The 18,623-nt window shown below is 37.4% G+C and overlaps 1 protein-coding gene across 1 annotated transcript in view; it reads right to left on the minus strand.

The window, feature by feature from the left end:
- LOC105567248 (FH1/FH2 domain-containing protein 3) overlaps positions 1-18,623 on the minus strand; it is a 147,669-nt gene that overhangs the window by 92,542 nt on the left and 36,504 nt on the right. The window contains exon 2 of the mRNA XM_012021962.1: positions 4,961-5,076. Coding sequence (XP_011877352.1) covers positions 4,961-5,076 — 116 coding nt within the window. The remainder of the gene's footprint in view (positions 1-4,960; positions 5,077-18,623) is intronic.

An 18,623-nucleotide genomic window follows, 5' to 3' on the forward strand; every position in this document is an offset into this window, starting at 1 on the left:
ATTGTCCAACTCGTCCAATACACGTCTCTTGATACTTTTACCAACGCAACTTCAATTGACTTTGCACTCTTCAACCAAAGAGTGCAATCATTTTTTTACTAATATCTTACTAACATAGCGATATTGGCCAAACGAACGATATTGAGATCACTAACAATTGTGTGAATAGGTTACTTGAAAAGGGTCCAAATCTGGGACCGAAACGTCGTTTTTTTGAACAAAAATATTGGCCAGTGCAGGTCGTTGATTTCATATCATTGATTTAAAAAAAAGTTGTAATACTAAAAGGTATGCGTTTCAATGTGTGACAGACACAAAGTACTTGTCGGTTAATTATGATTTACAGTTTAGTCGGGGAAGATTCTCCACTAATTTCATATCGCTACGATTATAAATACCACGTCAAGCAAGCGATTTTATTGATTTATGTAATATTCAAAAAAGCTGCTCGTATCGTTCTTCCGGATGCCTCTTCAATTTGTTATCGCGCGGAACTTTTCCCGCCTCTTTATGCGCGAGACACGGATGACCGCCTAGGATGCAGCTACGCAAATTAATTTCGCGCAAGGCGCAACAGCCTGCGTGAGAGATATCGCGAATACGCACGCGGCGGTATCTCATGCGCGTGGGCGAACAGTTGCCAGGCATTACCGCAAAGATAAACGATTCGTTACCCACGCGAAAGCTGGCTACCCTCCTCCTTTTTCTGCATCTACAAGTTACATAAATTCGATCGAAATATTTCTACCTGACAAGTTCCCGCGACATTATTTTTTTTCTTTTGTGCGACCGTAGATGCCGGATCTGCGCGATCTTGAGGAATCTACCTTATTACGTTTATTGTTCCTTTGATTTGGCCGATTTTCATACGCGCATCTCTCGTATTAACTGCGCGAGATAATTGTTGCGGGGACAATTGTCATAAATGATTTTCCCGTGATCTAAATCAACCACCATGGGTGGCACGGAGTTGCCTGTCGACGCTTGCTATTGTAATGACAGGCGATTCGCCATGGAGACTGCAGCTGGGCACAGCCCTGTAATTTAACACTTTCGAGCGATCGCCACGAACGATCACCATTAGCAGATCCGGAAACAAATGACTTTTCGCAGAAACGAAAGAATCGTAAAAATTTCAAGAGGATCTTAAATTATTACCAATCAGTCTAAATCTTATCGTCATCGCTTTATAAATCTATCATCGGGAGAACTTCGCACGAGCCTTTTGTTGCGCTGATTCAAAAAGCTTCAGAGATAAACTGCATTCTATAGCGTAGGACAGATTGATAGGATAAGATCTTTTATTAAAAAGCGTCAGAGCATATGTTGTAATCAGATCTCTTACTCTTTTAAATGCTACTAATATCCTCTACTTTAATATTGATAGAAAATACCGATCGATGATGCATCTTAATTATTTAAGGTAGTTATTTCGTAAAATCATTTATGTTAAATTGCTTCAAATTTTTACAGTTTATTCTTTACATTAACAGGTACGTACAGAAGAAGACTAATTAATAGACTAATTAACAAAAAAATTAAATTAAAATTGACCGTCTCAAAGTTTAAAAGAAAAATGTTAAAGTTTGCTATGTTACACGAAATATTACGTGTAAAACACGTTAAAAATATTATTACACGTAACAATATAATTCGTTGTAATATTATTGCACGTGAAATATTATTTACACATATTATTATGCGTTAAAATATTAATATTTGCGTTTGCAAACGCGAATGATGGCACATTTGATATTTTTTAAGTTTAACGGTGAGTGTGGGAAATAAATATGTTGTAAAGTAAAATTGAACGAATAACTGAAAAAAAAATCAAAATTGTTGACCGTTCCGTTTCAACAATATAAACAGTTAAAACTGAAAAATTGGAAGAATTATGTAGTAGACATGAGTGTAGTGCAAGAGCCCCTCAAGCTATAATCTTTCGAATCTATTTTACATATATTATGTACTAATCTCAAGTGCATTTTCTTTAGAACAATATTGCATCAAATATGTATCATTGTAATAATTGAGTGCTGGTTCCTATGTGGAATAAAATTTTGAGCATTACTGTCGCGAAACAACTACTTTAAGATGTGAATGAGTGACTTATCTAAATTTAACGACAATGCAACGTATTAAAAACACAATAAACAATGTATCTTAATTAAAAAAATACTATTTACTATTATTATCATTTTATTTGGACACACGATGAAATTGTAGATAAATGGTATTATGAATTAGCGTCCTCTGAATTGCCTCTAATAAAAATCCGATTAAACTCAACCGCAATTTGCACGATAAAGTTCTTTGATATGGTCGACATTACGTTTACGGCAGGGAAAATTTTTCGTTTAGTTCCATCCTGCACAAGCGTGTCTAGAACTTATATGAACTTGGGGGCGTACATGTGCGTGCGTGACATGTGTGTGTGTGCCGAAGAGAAAGAAAAATCGAACCGCGCGAGAGACGGACGAGCGGAGAAAGGGACGAGAGTGCGGTAAACGTATGATGTCATTTTGCGGTTCGCGGAAATTCCGGAGTTTCAAATATTGGAACGCATATCTCTGCGGGCAAACATTTATTTAACTCCCATCCCTCCCCTCGTCTCCGCAAATCGTGTCCGAGCGATTCCAATCCTCCTCTGCTCCCTCGCCTTTCCTCTCATTCAGCGGCCCCGCGTTTATTCGACGTTTCGCACGAATGTGCCTTTGAACGCACGACCACTGGCGAAATGCAATCCGATGGAAGGCGATGCGTTGAGTGCACACTGACATAGTAGCGTCGATTAATGGACTAGAAGCGATCTTGTTTTCAACGTGCGTATGCACGGGACCATTTCAGTCTTGATCGCCGTGAAAATGAAGAGTGCGATGTATGCGACTACGTCACGCGTAACGCTCTATTCGGCTGGGAAAATCGATTGATTTAGATCGAAAGTTCATTTTAAATCTCAATTCAGATATTCGACAACGTGCATCTAAAACTTTTCTTTTATAAATAAATAACATATAATTCTTTCTATGTACGTAGTACAAAGCAATCTATCCTCTTTTCCCTGCAGCTGGAATTAATAATCGTATAAAATTGAGAAGCGCAAAAATGAAGAGAGACTTATCATCAGCTTTGAAATAAATCGGTGAGATTTGAATCTCATAAAAGTTGTCCATGTCTGATATTAAAATCAGAGCTAAAATTTACGCTACGACGTGTATATATGGTAAGATATTAAGAACCCATATGACAATTGAGATAAAATAAGATAAAGTCAGAGGTGTAAAATCTGTCAAAATAACTACATATTATTAGCGGAATTGTTCTTCTATTTTTATCTTACCATTTTCGAGATCAAAGCAGAATTGATAAGCGAATTTTCCATGGACCGCTAGGTATCTCCTCGCATGGAAAGAAAAAATGATGAGAAAATAAAAATAGCGTGCTTCCGCGTTTCCCGGCGTCATTGTTCGCCGCCATCGCATATTTGATGCGGGTGAACAATTGCGCGGGTTCGAGGAGAATGGAAAGTCCCCGAAAAGACACGGATCTCGAGGCTCTCAAAGGGGAACTAAATTTAACACCGTACATGCCTCGCCTTCTCTAGGGAGTTTACCTGCGTTAATACACAACGAGCACGGTTAGCCTTCACGGCGTTAACGTGAATTCGATACGCAAACCGCAAATATACTGCTGCAGCCGCGGTGCATTCTCAACGACGGAAACCAGCGCCTGGTTTCTCGTATATTGCACAGTGGAATATCTCACCACTAAATACACAAACAGAATACTTTAAAACGATGCTTCAAAAAGCACGTGCTTGAGATTTTAATTGCTTATTATTAGGATTGAACGAAAGCAGTGAAATCACTTCACTACCTGTTGAAATATTATTCTATGGAAAATAGGATCTAATTAAAAAATTCTATTTCCAGCGGTTTAAATAAGTGTTTAAATTTTTCACTAGACGATCATTAAATCATTGCTCTGATGATGTGATTGCCGCAACCTTTACGTTATTTAAACCAGTGTATTTAACGAAAGACGTAACTTTTAAATTTACCTCGTGTGTGTATGTGCAGTCAAATTACATTCCGTTGCAGTATTTCAATTAAAAACTTTTCCTCCACGAGCGAAAACACTTTAACGATCGTTCGCAAAATGACTCGTGCTCGGCGCAGGCTATTCCTTTGTTTTATCGCGAAGGCTTGCGTTTAAATTCAGTCTGCGGGCTATTCCTTACTGCTGAATGCAGAATGTTTAGAAGAAAATTACCCCGACGCGAACGCGCACTTTGCGATCGCAAACCGAGCGTACTAATTACTCGACTCTGTAGAGGCTTTTCGCGCGACTTTTCTCGACGTATTTTGCCACATTTCGTGGTGGGCTTTCATTTAACAAGAGGCAGTTGACCTAAAGTGGCCATTGGCTCTCCTTTCGCGAATCTCCCCGCTGCGATTGTGCCAGGGAGGCGCGCACTATCCTCTTCTCATCTAAATATCCTTCATTATGCCGGCGACTCTATGTTCTATCTGCCGTCCACTATGACTCTACAGCTGTCCACTGTGTAATTACCCAGGGTCCAACCGCGAGGGGCTCGTAAAGACACAAGGTCTATCCCAACAGGACCAACTTCTGGTGGCATGCAAGAAAACAACTGTCCCAGGGTGCAATTAAGCGGGCACAAATGGCCGCTATCATTACGTGCAGTTGAAGTAAATTACGCGGAAACTCCTCTCCAGTGGGAAAGTCAAAAATAAGTATCCGTATACCACAAATCTAAAATACCTCGGAAAGAATCGTAAAACTTCCAAGAGTAAAAGTAAAATTTTGCGAATATAAGCGCGAGTTGTGAGCTGCATTTTTTAAATACGTGGTCCGTAACGTTGAAGATCGGTGATTATTTTTTGAAAGTTTGTCAGGCGCTATTGGCAATATATTATAGATTATTGGCGACACTTACCTTTCACCCTCGTGAAAGCCCTCAAACTCTTCCTGTTGCTCGTTGATGGAAGCCTCGAGGTCCAGGTAAGAGCCATAATCGCCGCCCTTGTACAGCTGGAGCGCCGTGTCATCGAGCTGTAACACAGGTAGCAAAGTTGCGTTGAGAAACGCGTCTGTTTTGCGTGCACGCGGCCGGCCGCGGTAGTAATCGCGCCGCGGAAATTATTACCGCGCCAATGACGATCGTTAGCCGGTTTTCGCGTAACCACCGTCCATTCAAGAGCCGCATCCGCAGCGGAATAAAGTCGGCAAAACGCAAACGCTCTTCGACGAGCTCGCGACTTTTATTGCGAGCACGCGCGAAAATTGTATATGAACGGAGAAAGAACTCTTGAAATTCTTCGTGATGAAAGGAACTCCAACAATAAATAAGTAGGGACATACGTGTAATATTTTCAATATACAACAGGGTTGGGAAGTAACATAAGTATGTGAGAAAATTTAAAAAAACTCGTATAAAATTCTTCGAAATGCCGAGATATTGCCATCGATTACATGATTTTCAGGATAAATTTTAAAAGAAAATTCTTTTCGTGTACAAATCGTAAATTTTATACATTATTTATTTGTATTTATTTTACATGTACATATATTTTTACGTTAAAACACGAAGAAGTGCTCTTATAAAAAAAACTTTTATTTGTTTGATGCAATTACTTAAGTGGAAAAAATAAACAATTTTTTTCAAATTGTGATATAGGTATATTATGTATGCAACAAGTATATTTTTTATGTCCGCTCGTCATCTAATTTTTATATGTCAAAATTTATATTAACACCGGAAATATACACAGAATTGACAGAACGTATGTAAAAGAAAATATTTTATATATACATAGAAATTTTCATTGTCTTTTTAATTGAGAAATCTAAAAGTTTTCGAACAAGTTACATAACAGTTAACATAAAAGCTATTTTGTTATCAGAGGAAAACTATGTCTTTAAAAGAAAATGTCCCTCTTAAATGCGATGGTGCAATCAAGTTCGATGCATTGATTTTTCGTCAATCAGAATGAACGGTTTCTTTCATTGAAAGATCCAGGTTTTCGGAGAAGAAGTTCAATGCACGTGTAGGAGTATTACAGACCAACAATCCGGGCTAATGCGGCTAATCTGCTAAATTTATCTGCGGATCAGTTGGTCCACATACGCGCCGTTTCCATACGCGAGAGATGATAATCGCTTGGTTTAGAATCGGGTAGTTTTCACCGAATATATAAGCTCTTCGTTTATGTATCATCTTAAAATATCAGAACTATAAATAAAATCTGAAAAGTAAATAGCATAAAAACATTTTTGTTTCTTCTAAAAATAATTGTTAGCCTTGGTATTTTCTTGCTTATTGATTTGTTCCCGCGGTCTTAAGAAGAAATAAAGTTCCAACAAAATTGGAAATATGCACGAAGAGAATTTTCTCTTAAAATTTATCCTGAAAATCGCGGGACAACATGCCATTTCGAAGAATTTTATGGCAGTTTTATTGAAAATTTATTGCACCATACATTTTTTTAGTGTAATTATACTTACAAATTTTACTACGTATGTGTTTAACCTTATTTAGTAATAACAAGAACGAAGACTTATTGTCGCCAGTAAATAATTAACCTGTGTAGGAAAATTAATAAACGACGCAACTGGTAAATTTAAATTAGAGAATATTACCACAGCCAGGGCAAGAAAGTTTTTTTTTTTACATGTCTCAGTGGTCAAATTGGTGAGACGCCCGCCTAGAGTGTAGGGAGGTTCAAACCCTGGCTGAGGTAATACTTTTCGCAATAAATTTCTCTAATTTGAATTTGCCAGTTGTGTCCTTTATTAATTTTCCTACATTTCCTACTATTTAGTAACGGCTTCAATTGTTTGTCCGCTCTTCTTTTACTGTCCTAGTTTCGTAATTTCGAAAATTTAATTCCATTCGTATTCACGCGTGCTTTATCAAAAAGAAATCACAGTAATACGCTGAACTCGTAGAAGCAACAAGTTGGCGCATCCCTAGTTTTGACGATGCGACGCGCGTCGCGCATGAAGAAACGGGGAATCGCAGGGTCGACAAGAAGCGCCGTGCCAGTGGAAGTTCGCGACCCGATCAAATCAAATTCTTTACGGACCTCGAATTTCCCAGATCCCCGTTGTCGACCTTGTTAAATCCTCCGCCGCCGAAAAGACCCGTAAAGATGTAACAGCCGAACGATCGCGGCGGTCGACATAAATCCCGTGCGATCACGCGTCCCCCCCCCCCTAATAGCTGAACGAGCCGAATCGACCGGCGATAAATTGCCGGAGGTAAGTAACCCCGATGAGAACGACGACTTTCTTCCGGCGCGTTCTTTTTTTAGGTCGCTTCCTTCTTTCACGAGATTAAGATCCGCCAGGTCCAGCGCGGCACGTTGCCAGCGGGGAATAACTGTACGCCAGGGAACACGCACGTTTACGTAAAATGAGACGAGAGTGAGAGCGATACAAACAATTGGTGTTTTAAAGATGTTCTAAATGTTGGAGCCAAGTCTATTTTTTTCCCGATACCTCTCGTACGGTGTTATTCAAAGATCTACTATCCGCTTGTCGCTTCTCGAGAAGCAAGTGGTTCGATAAGAATTAATAGATTTATTACTGATCATTTTTCAAATCAATTATTTCAATATTTGCGAATGTAAATACGTCACACTGTGTACCTCTCACTTATATACTCTGCGTTGAGTTTGAGCAGTTGAGCGAAATTGACCGCCAAGATAAATTCTCCAGTAGCCATTCTTAAAACTTAAAAAGTTATCACGAGATAAAATCGGCGCTACTTTTGCCAATGATATAACGTTCATTCGGTGATATAGCAAGCAAATAATTTCGAATGCACATTTAACTTGAGATTTATATTTAAGATACGTTGAGTTAACACAATGATTGCGTGTCTTTCCACCTGCTCCTCCGCTATGTGAATGAAAATAAAGCAAAAATACTGAGAAATGTTGCTTACAGCTCAAATGTATTCTCAAGTGTGAGAAAAACGCAACGCTCAAATTAGCACACTTCGTAATATAATAAATAAAGTGCGGAAGAAAGAAAGGAAGATCGTATCTCGTGCAACGCACCATCGTCGACGCGAGGTTGCAGACGACGGCGCGAATACGTTGTTGACCTATATTTCTAAAAATCACAGCTTTAAAATAGTACGCCGTCGGCGAAGCATCCCGCTAAAACGTGGTGAGATGCCGGCGATTACCGTCTTACGTTGCTGCCCTGGGACGTGTCGTATGCGGCCAATTGCGCAATACCCCCGGTATCAGCTTCAAACGTGATCTTCGCCCTTACGCAGCAGTTTGTCGGGTGGATGCGTTATCTCGATACGCAGTTTACGTGTTAAACGCCAATTAAGGGAGAGTTACAGTATTACGAGTAAATTAATCTTCCATTCATTGGTCACGTATCTGATGAACTATTCCAGTAAACGCAATTACGTCTTGATGTGTTCGAAGCAAAACCGATAGTACGCATTGATTTTAGAATCCTGACAGTAAAACTAATGTCCACCGTCTTACTTTATTCTGTAACACCCCGAGAAATATTTTACAAGTATGACTCATCGCTATAATTAAAACGGGGAATAAAAGATGAAATATTTTATTAGCTGACGTATTAAGAGAATTTACGTCACGCTTGTGTAAACGGCAGTTAACGATTCAACGAATAAAGGGATGTTATTGAAGCCAGAATTAGAATGGCTAATGTGTTGGCGAAAATATATCTACACCCAGTAAAAAGATTTGGTTAGGTTAAACGAATAGGATACGTTGAAATTATGTTTTGAATCTGCTAAGGTTTTATTTACTTTTACTAAAACATTTGCTAGATTTAAAGAAATAGATATGAATTCTCTTAGAAATTGCAGTCTTGTTCAAATAAAATGTTGGTTAAGGTAAAGAAATCATTTCTTTGTACTTAAATATACGTCTAGTAAGGTCAAAATTTAAACAAACTTTCAAGCAAACTTTCTTCTGGATGTAGTAAAACTATTTTTTCTATCTTAACTTAGTTTTCATGCAAACGATACTTGAGTCGTATGTTAGTATTAAGTCAGTAAATCTCTATACGTATATTTTTTAAATATTTCAGTATTGTTAAAGAGCTAAACAAGTAGAAAATGATATTTTAACGTTCAGTAGATACTTTGAAACATCCCAGATGCAATCCAAATGTTATGATAATAAAAAATCAAAGTAGTGCTTTTTAAAGAATATTTTTATTCATAATTTAATTTCCTCGGTAAATCGTAACAAATACGGCAAACGACACTTTATAGAAAAATGCGATTTTTGATCTTGAGTTGGAAAGCAGTAGTTGAACAGTACGTGTTGACACATAACAATTGAAGCAGCATGTAAACGTCGTCCCTGCATCTACATCGGATAGGGCTTCCCTTTTCTCCGAATGTATTTTCATGAACATTCTCTCGTTGGGACGTGTTTGTCCCGCAGGGTTTTCCTCCTTTCGCGTTTGCCTGTAGGATCACGTTGTTTGCCCGAAGCCTATCGAGTAAATCGCAAATTCCCTCTTGTCTTTCGTCTTTCCACTCCAAGTTTCTATCAGTAGCGAATCTTACGTGAATACCTAACCGAGGGAGAAACGCTGATTACGAGCCTCACGAGTCTCGCTGACGTTGCCAAGACGAGATTCCAAAGTACTCGTCTGCATTTATGAACTAATTACAAGCGGCGAATACCAGTATGATTTAATTACAAGTGCAACATTTTTACGTTGATCGCATATTCGTTTTATAGTGAATGCGTTGTCTATTAAGAAATTTCTGCTTTGTAATTGAATCTAACATGACAGAGGTTTAAAGTTTCAAAAAATTAATAAAGCTGCTCATTAAAGTAAAGCTTCATTTACCTACGAAGAAATTAATTTAAACGCAATAGTATCAAATCTTAATTGCGAGGGTAAATTGAAAACCAAGTGATCCGGCGATCTATAATTCTCACAGTTACTGCATAAAGTTGACTTTCGACGGAGACTGTGTTGTAAACAGGAAGGTACTGCCATTTATTGCGGGAGTAATTAAAATACATTAACATAAGAGAGAAAGAGTGTACTTGTCCAATGCGTAAAGCGTACAATCGTGGGAGCGCGGGTCATTCTTATTAATTAATACAATTAAAGGTAAAAATAGATTTTAAGGATATGTCGGAAATATCGCGAGGCAAGAGTAACGAAACCTGAGAAGCCGCGAGACAATTAACTGCAACGCTATTCGTGTTCTGGCGGAGTCGTTCTGCTCGACTGTGCGAAACTTTCACGACTATCTTCCTTTTTTTCTCTTTATATTGCACGCCACGAGAATGAATTCATGCAAATTTATTCGCGTTAAAGACAAAATTTAAAGAAAAAGTTCGAAGTTAAGTTTAAAATAAAACGTTGACATATGCGTATATACGTGTAGAGTAAAGTCCTCTAGTATGAGATAGGTTTCTAATATGAGATAGCAGGCTTTCAACACCCGTTAATCACAAATCTTTTTCGCAACGATTACACAACCTAACAATAAATTTTCCACTAAACAGATTTCGCTCCAAGGCCAATAAATTCATGGTGAAATCAACTGATGATGTCTATTAATTTAACAGACACCCCGCTATCTCTTATTAGAATCCTATTTCATAATAGGGGACTTTCCTCTATATACTGTGAGACGAGACAAACACCTTGCAAAATACTTCAAAGATGGATAAATTTCATTGCTTCGTTTGTTAAACTTTAGTCGTAAATGGGGAATATTTTGGTATACGATCCGATTATTCTTGTACAATATTTAATATTAAAATAGAATTCGTATCAGAAGCGTCCAATGCAAAAGTATTTAAATGTAGCACAATATAATGAATATAAAATTTCAATATAATGATCATTTATATTATAATTGTGAGATTCATAACGCGTAGATAAATCTCTGAAGCAATGGATGATGTAACTTTATATGCTTTATTCTTGTTTCCTGTTTAACGTGAACGCTGCTCTCTCGAATTTTACCTGCGCATTTTATACTTCAAAATAATTTAATCATAATTTAGATTTAATAATGTAAAAATCTTTCTTTTTCTTTTCTCCGGTTTTAGTCAAATTCACGCGATGAATAATAACGTCCTTAGACATCGTAAATTGTCGTTTATCGAATCGCGCGAGAATGGCGTGAGCGAAGCCACACAGACAAGCGTTGTTACACCTTCTAGGAACCTGACAATCGTGGTGTAACCGGTCGTACTAACAGCCGTCCCTATCTTACTCTCTCCTTTCCTTCCGCGATTACAGATGATTATAGGTAACCACATTTGCGATTTCTTGCCTTAAAACCCGACAAACGCGACCGCCGCGGCGGCTTGCCCTTTCTTCGGTCCATTCGTTCGAGCAGAGACATTGATTATGGCACAAACGTGTCATTCCGATAAAAACTACGTCGACGTAAAACGCGAAAGATTGTTTCTGAAGAGTGACATAAAATATTGTATGAAAAAATTAAGGCCAGGCAAAGTCTATCGAGCTGTATTTATCTAAGTAGATAAAATTGGCTCATTTCCATCGGAACAAAACGTTGTGAGACATTCAGACGCACATCCAGAACACACAAATATATATTGCATAATTTTCTATTGCATGAAGAATTGAAAGCTTCAAACAGATGCTTGTTCTCTAATGATATTTCTATAAAATTATTGCGACACCAATTTCGAAACTAATAAATAATGACATGCCGTGAGTTGTCAGGATGGAAACTAGCGGCACAAAAAAATGAAAAAGAGACCGATGAGTGCTCTCATTAAGACCAGGAAAGAATCCGAGTGATAATGAGCTTGGCATTAACTTATGTGGGGACCGTGTCAATTTGTGTAAAGCGCTGGGGATTATTATGCGTACGTGGAAGATAATGCAAATTACGAAAAAATACAAACCGACCGTCCGCATTCTTTTATCCAGACTTATCCCACAGTGCAAACTGAACTGAACAAATAAAATATCGTATTCGAGCCGTACATTACACGGAAAAAAGTGTAGTTGCCACAGCCAAAAAGCGCACGTGATAACTAAATTTCAGTTGTGAAATGTGTACAGCTAATATTTAATTGCGATAGCTAAGTATTTTGCTACTGTGCCTATTAGGTGCGACAGCAAACCGTTTGCTGTGCTTTAGAGATTTATAGTTATGGCAGCCAAATATTTTTAGCAAACCACGATTAGCTACGGTAGTGGAAACTTTTTTTCCAACGCACGATTTCAATTATCTAACGGAAGTCAAAGCTATCTCTTGAGACTTTTAAGCATAATAGAGATAAGAATAATCCGGGAGTGTAAAGTGAAGTGTAATTTTTGCCGGTCTGCGATACTCGGAGTAGATGATTAATATCTTACAATTAAACATAACGTTAGAGTTGATCGCACATACCAACGTTACGATATTGAACGCTCGCGATAGATAATACTATAAATTTTGCATGTCAGCTTTTCCTCTATCTAATCCTTCGGTGCCAACTTGTCCGTAACTACAACTACAGCCACTCTTTCCGGCAATTAGATATATATCGCGTATCGGCCGAATGGTTTAAGTGCGACTGAATGAGATTCTTCCCTACAACGTGGTTCGAGCAACAACATGCGAGAAGTCACTCGTGAGTAGTTAAATGCATTCCATTCGCACTCTACGAAGAATTCACAGCGGGCAGCTTCCTACGCGAAAGGTGAAGTGTACGCATATGCGTTTCAAGGCAAGTCGAGCATGACAGGCCTCCTATCGACTACAGCGAAATCGCGTCCCGCGAGACGGGCTAGCCCTTTCGAGGGTGAACAAACTGCCGTCTAATTTTAACCTTCCCCAACGACGTTGCAGAAAAATAATTGTAGTCGTTGCAGGATTTATTGACAATGTGGCGAATCGAGTTCTCGGCAACGTTCAATCATTCATGAGGTAAAACAGGTTCCATTGAGGCCCTTGTTTAGCGCCTTGCGCTCAAAATGAAAGCGAATTTATGCGTTTCGACGCATAATACGATTCGATATATTTCCCATACAAATTTTCGCGCACGTAACGTATGATTAAAAAGGAAGTGACAACAATTTCAATATTAGTTTATGGCAAATATACGTCTCTTCACGACGGCTAATGGCGATGCTGTCAGAGCTAAACTCCAACGTTTTGATAACCGCGAAATAAGGACTTCACATTTCATTGACGTGAAGATTAGAATTGACGATAAAAAAATTGAAACGTGCGATACGGCAAGAGGCAACATGACTTGCGAACGGTTAACAGTTAAGTAAGCAGGTTCCATTAGAGAATCGTAGTAATCTCTTTCTTGACATTCCCTTGTAATAAGGAAATGAAGGTGTCTCTATGCGAACGCGATTCTAAGCCCTCGAGGGCTCGCGCCTTAATACAGGTGGCACTTGAGACGAGGACAAGGCAGAGAAAGATAAAGGAAATATATGAATAATCTCGGCTGGGAGGCCTCATTCTTTCCCGGCAGCTCTCCTCTTCCCCGCTCTCGAGTGTTTCGATTTGGAGGAGAACTCGCCGCGGGAGAACCCCTTTGTTCCTATTTCACAGCTTCTTGCGCGATAAAGAACACGCTCTCGAGGGCTACCGCACCTCGGCTCGGCCCCGGGCTTCTTTCTCCGCCGCATCTCTTACTTCATCTTGTATATACTGCGACGAGGCTACCCGTTCATCTCTGGTTTCTCCCGCACGCGTTTCAGTTTACTTCAGATTGTACCGGCTATTTGTAAATCATCGCGCTTACTCGAGGCCCGAAGCATTTGGTTATTCCGTATGGTTTCGTAAGCTCCGGTTTCGCATCGGTGGCCACGGTTTCGTAATCCCCTGAATGATAGCGGAAAGTGCACATGCATCTCTCGCTATTAATATAACTGATAATCTTGTATTCAATTGGCGTTAAAAAGACCGGAACGGACGTGCGGTTAAGATGACCGACTGAAAATTGAATTGTTTCTTAGCGAATTCTGCCTCATACGTTAATTGAAAAATGTTTTATAATGATTTCGAAAAATGTGATTTCGTTCAGTCTTTACAACCTATCGATATGAGTAAAAATCATATTTCTCTAATCGGAAACATCAGTTTCTTTAATAATTCTTAATAATAGTAAGATTTTGATAATAATTAGAAGCCTTTAAAAATTAATTATTATTTTACAATAGAGCAGAGAAAATTAACAACAAAAAAAGAAGCGACAACGCAAAAGTTATTTCCAGGAAAACTGCTTTTGACGCTCTGCTTTCTGAGCGGATGTTGGCATGTGAGATGTTTATATAGCTGCAACAGACCGACCAACCAAAGCGCCAAGTTTTTCAAGAGTCAGTGTCCTTGAGATCCGGACGATTCTTTATAGACTTTTCAAGGATACCGGGTTCATGGACCCGCGCAATTTCTATCAAGTAAATCAATATCTTGTGCGCTACATTTATTAATCGACCGTGAATTGGATATAATATTGTTATTTTAAAAATATATTAATTAAAAAGAATCTTTACGATATAATGTAAAATATATATTTAAATTTCTTTAATAAAAATTCGATTTTGTGAACTTATTTTTCATGGCATTAAAATGCATCAACAATTAATGCAGATTGTGCTATTGGCACTACGTATTGGCGGCGATTTAGTACAATAGTTCCATGTTTAATTCCACAAATTTAAGGAAAGTAATAATTGGTCTTTTCTCAACACTTTCTAACAATTACATCTATGCGGAAGTTACTGTTTCAATTAATAAAGCAATTAATAGTTGTACCGCTAAAACGTCAAAACCATACAAACCAATCGCTGATGAAATTGTTACGAAACGCTACGTTAATCACTGTGGTCTGTTAAAGTTTCGTGGGAACAGGGAACAAACGGCTTACCTAAGTTGAAATGATTGAACCATTCTGCAAATCAGAGGAACTACTCCTATGTTAGAATCGTAGAGAGAACAAGAGAGAGAGAGAGAGAGAGAGAGAGAGAGAGAGAGAGAGGAGGAAGAAGAGGCGGAAGGGAGGGAAAGCAAATTGATGTGTATTGCATTTACATGTGCAGAAGCGAAACAATTTTCCCGCATTTTTGTTCTCTTCTTCCAGTTATAACTATGAATAGTGTATAACAAAAACTGTCACTGTGTTAAAAAAAACTCACAAATTTCGCGAAACAGTTTGGTTACGAAATGCGTATGTTTGCACATCACTTTAAAAAAAAGTTATTTGATTCAAAATCTAATTATAAATATTTATTTTTTATACTTTTAAAATATATTTTTATTAAGAAATGTTAATAATAAAGTTTTTACATCTCTCAATGTATAATTTTAATATTTTAAAATTTTGTTAATATTTTTAGAAACTATGAAAAATCGAAAAATATCTTTTAAAATTGCAGAAATTAAATATCTTTAATTTTGAATCGAATACTTTTTTAAACATAATAACATTATAATATCAGAGAAATTATGTTCTAACAAAGTAATACTACGAACTTGAAAATGAAAAAGTAATTTGTCAGATTAGCTGACAAGACAGAGTCTTGTTTCTAATTACAGAAATATGAACCAGCAGTTTTCACTGTTTTCCGAAATTCCAAATTATTTTCTATCTCCGACATGCTTCGCGCGGCTTTTCAATGGTGGGAAAAGTAGCTGAGAACATTTCCGCATACTTAATGTTACTTAGTCATGTTCCTCAAGCATTGAAATTAATTAAACTTGGCGAGAATAGCACTCCGTGAAACACGCCGACTGGCCATTCATCGCGCTCGTAATGATCATCTCGACACTTTCCGCAAAAGTATGAAAGTATTTTCCCATCTCGTGCTTATAAAAGACGTATTCGCTTCGATGAAACTTAACGAGTTATACTACAAAAACGTGTTACGCGGCATTTTATTGGAAACAATCATGCAGTAGCGAGTTAATTATAATAACTGTTGAAGTCTCCTTATATAGCAGTTATTAAAAAAATAATTACACAAATAAGATACAGCACATTACAAGATATTATAAAATTCTTTTCGACTAGTTCTTGCATTTAATGTTATATCCATAATTAGCTATTCTTCTTTAGCATTTTGATTAGCGATCTTCCTCGGTTTTTATCGTTTTATATGTAGCAGTAAAAATATACTGATGTTGTTCGACAACAGTTTTTTTCTTATGCAGATAGTGACGCACATAGAACCGGGCCAGAATACTCTCTTGTAATTGTATTTTGTGTTTGGAGCCGGTTTTATATTTATGCGCTACCCAGTATAACAACTTTTAATTTTTTGACATTTTCACAAAGTGAAATACTTTCGCGTTTCCTTGGAAACGCAGTTACTAGTTCGCAGAATTATGTTTCCATGCATCCCCTCCGGCACGATATCTTTGTAAATCATTGTAGTAGAAAAATGCACCTCATCTTGAAAATAAATATCTCGGCTAGAATTTCGAGCACATTAATGGCTTGCAAAAAGCAAAATGCGAAATAATGATGTAACTGCTTATTTACAGTCAATAATAATCTCGGGGTTTCTAACTTCAATATTTGACTTTAATATTCTAGTCAGATTAAATTGCGCCAATAGAAAGTTAGCATCTCTTGTGATAGAAATTACTAATGCAGCTGTAACTGTAATATTTGTAACAAGACAAATATATCATTGTGTCTTACTTAAATTTCCCCAGTTGATCTAGTTTATTGCTTAATATAAGACAATTCTTGCATAATCTTTTCATTCTTATGTAATGCATAATTTTACTGTTTCAAAACTGAATAATCAATTTCTTTTTAATGATTACGTGAACAGGACGTAAAATTACTTCGATGCTCTCGAAGCAATTTTCATGGTTGCTCGATTAGCGCATTGAACCAGAAGGTTCTTCGAGATGGCTCAATAACCTAATAACGAGATCCCTGTATCATCTTTTTAACTCTTTGAATAACGTCTCATTTTATTTGCCGCGTGAGAAAGTCGTGCTTTTTCCGTCGTGCTAGAAAGTAAGATCTCTTGCCCATTTCGATGCAAATCCGTCTCTTGTCCTTGTTCTCTTCGGCGCCGTAAAATCGGATCGGTTCCTCTTACGTTATGTGTCACACGATCTCATACACTTTCGGATTATGATGTGCTTTTATACGTGGGCAAATTGGAAACAACACGTAACGCCGATATGCGAATTTGAAAGGCTTCGCTGAACTTTCATGTGAAGGCTTGAGAACACTATATTAAACAGCTGTTCCTTGAAGCTGCACTACCAGGGCTAGTTAGAGAATTCGTTAAGCTAAACGGGACTTCCTACCTCAAGTCTCTTCCGACACAGAGATCAGACACAAAATTAGAGAAGTAATTGTTTTAATAATATGATGTATACCAATAATTATTACAAATCTAAATATACTTTAAAACTAATCTAGAATTTAGATTTAACCTTTTTTAGATAAAAGATTAATTTTTTTCATATTTCAAATGTCAGCGTTTAAATATATTTATAATTAAACCTTAGTCTAAGATTTTGATGACTTCTAATTTAAAAATGAAAGAGTTCAACAGAGTTTAATTGATTTAGGATAATTTAAAGAAATTAATTATATTCTTTGAAGTTTTAGAAAAAAAACGGACTATTAAAGAGAAAAGAAAATACGAGCTGTCAAGTATGTCAATTGTTAATGTGATAGATTACTGATAGATTACGACACGTTACTATAAACACAATGCCATGTTTACTGTATAACAGTAAAAGCTGCATTTAGTGATTATATGCAGGGTTGGGAAAGTTACTTTATAAAAGTATCTAGTTACAGTTACAGTTTTTTCGCTAAAAATGTAACTAGTTACAGTTACAAGTTACTAATTCTGAAAAGTAACGCGTTACAGTTACTTCGAAAGTAACGAATCGTTACAGTGCAGTTATACTTTCTTGCAATGAAAATAAAAATATTAAATCTGTAGTTGAATTATAATATAAAGTGTCGATAAAGCCCGGATAGCACAAAGTATTAGCGTAGTATTTGGAAATAATGTAAATGCAATACCGTGCAATTATTGATACGTAACATTGGCGTTACATTAACCTTTATTCGATATTTAATATTACAATTCTACTGGGCAATCTTGCTATACAATCTAATATAGTTTGTCAGCCAATTTTTATATTTAGCAGTTACACGTATAAATTATATTTCAGAATTTTAATTTTTTTTCCATTTGTGTAAGTTTCATGATAAGGGCATACGTATTCAGCGTAGACATCTGCGGGATGCGAAACGAAGAAGATTGGTTTTTGGTTCGTGTCGCTACGTCGATTTTTCGCAGAGTTACAGCGTTTTAAAAATCGGGCGCGCGCGCACCATTCATATGAGAAAGCGCGCGAGTTTTACGCACGTAACGCCAGAGTACTACGTCCCCAAAAAACTGGCATTTAAACTTACGGCGTTCGGTAGTAAACATCGCCGCGCGAGACGCCGCATATACGCGCCGTCTGCTGTTACTGAATGAGGATTAAGATCGCGAGTCGATATAATCGTCAGTAACTTCGCACAGAAAAATCGTAGGAAGATGATCCTGGTCTCGTTGGAAAGCTAAGATTTCAGCGCTTCTAACGAGATAAGAATGGC

This window comes from Vollenhovia emeryi, unplaced genomic scaffold (genome assembly GCF_000949405.1).
Source record: "Vollenhovia emeryi isolate VEMERY1.0 unplaced genomic scaffold, V.emery_V1.0 DF939139.1, whole genome shotgun sequence".
Lineage (NCBI taxonomy): Eukaryota > Metazoa > Arthropoda > Insecta > Hymenoptera > Formicidae > Vollenhovia > Vollenhovia emeryi.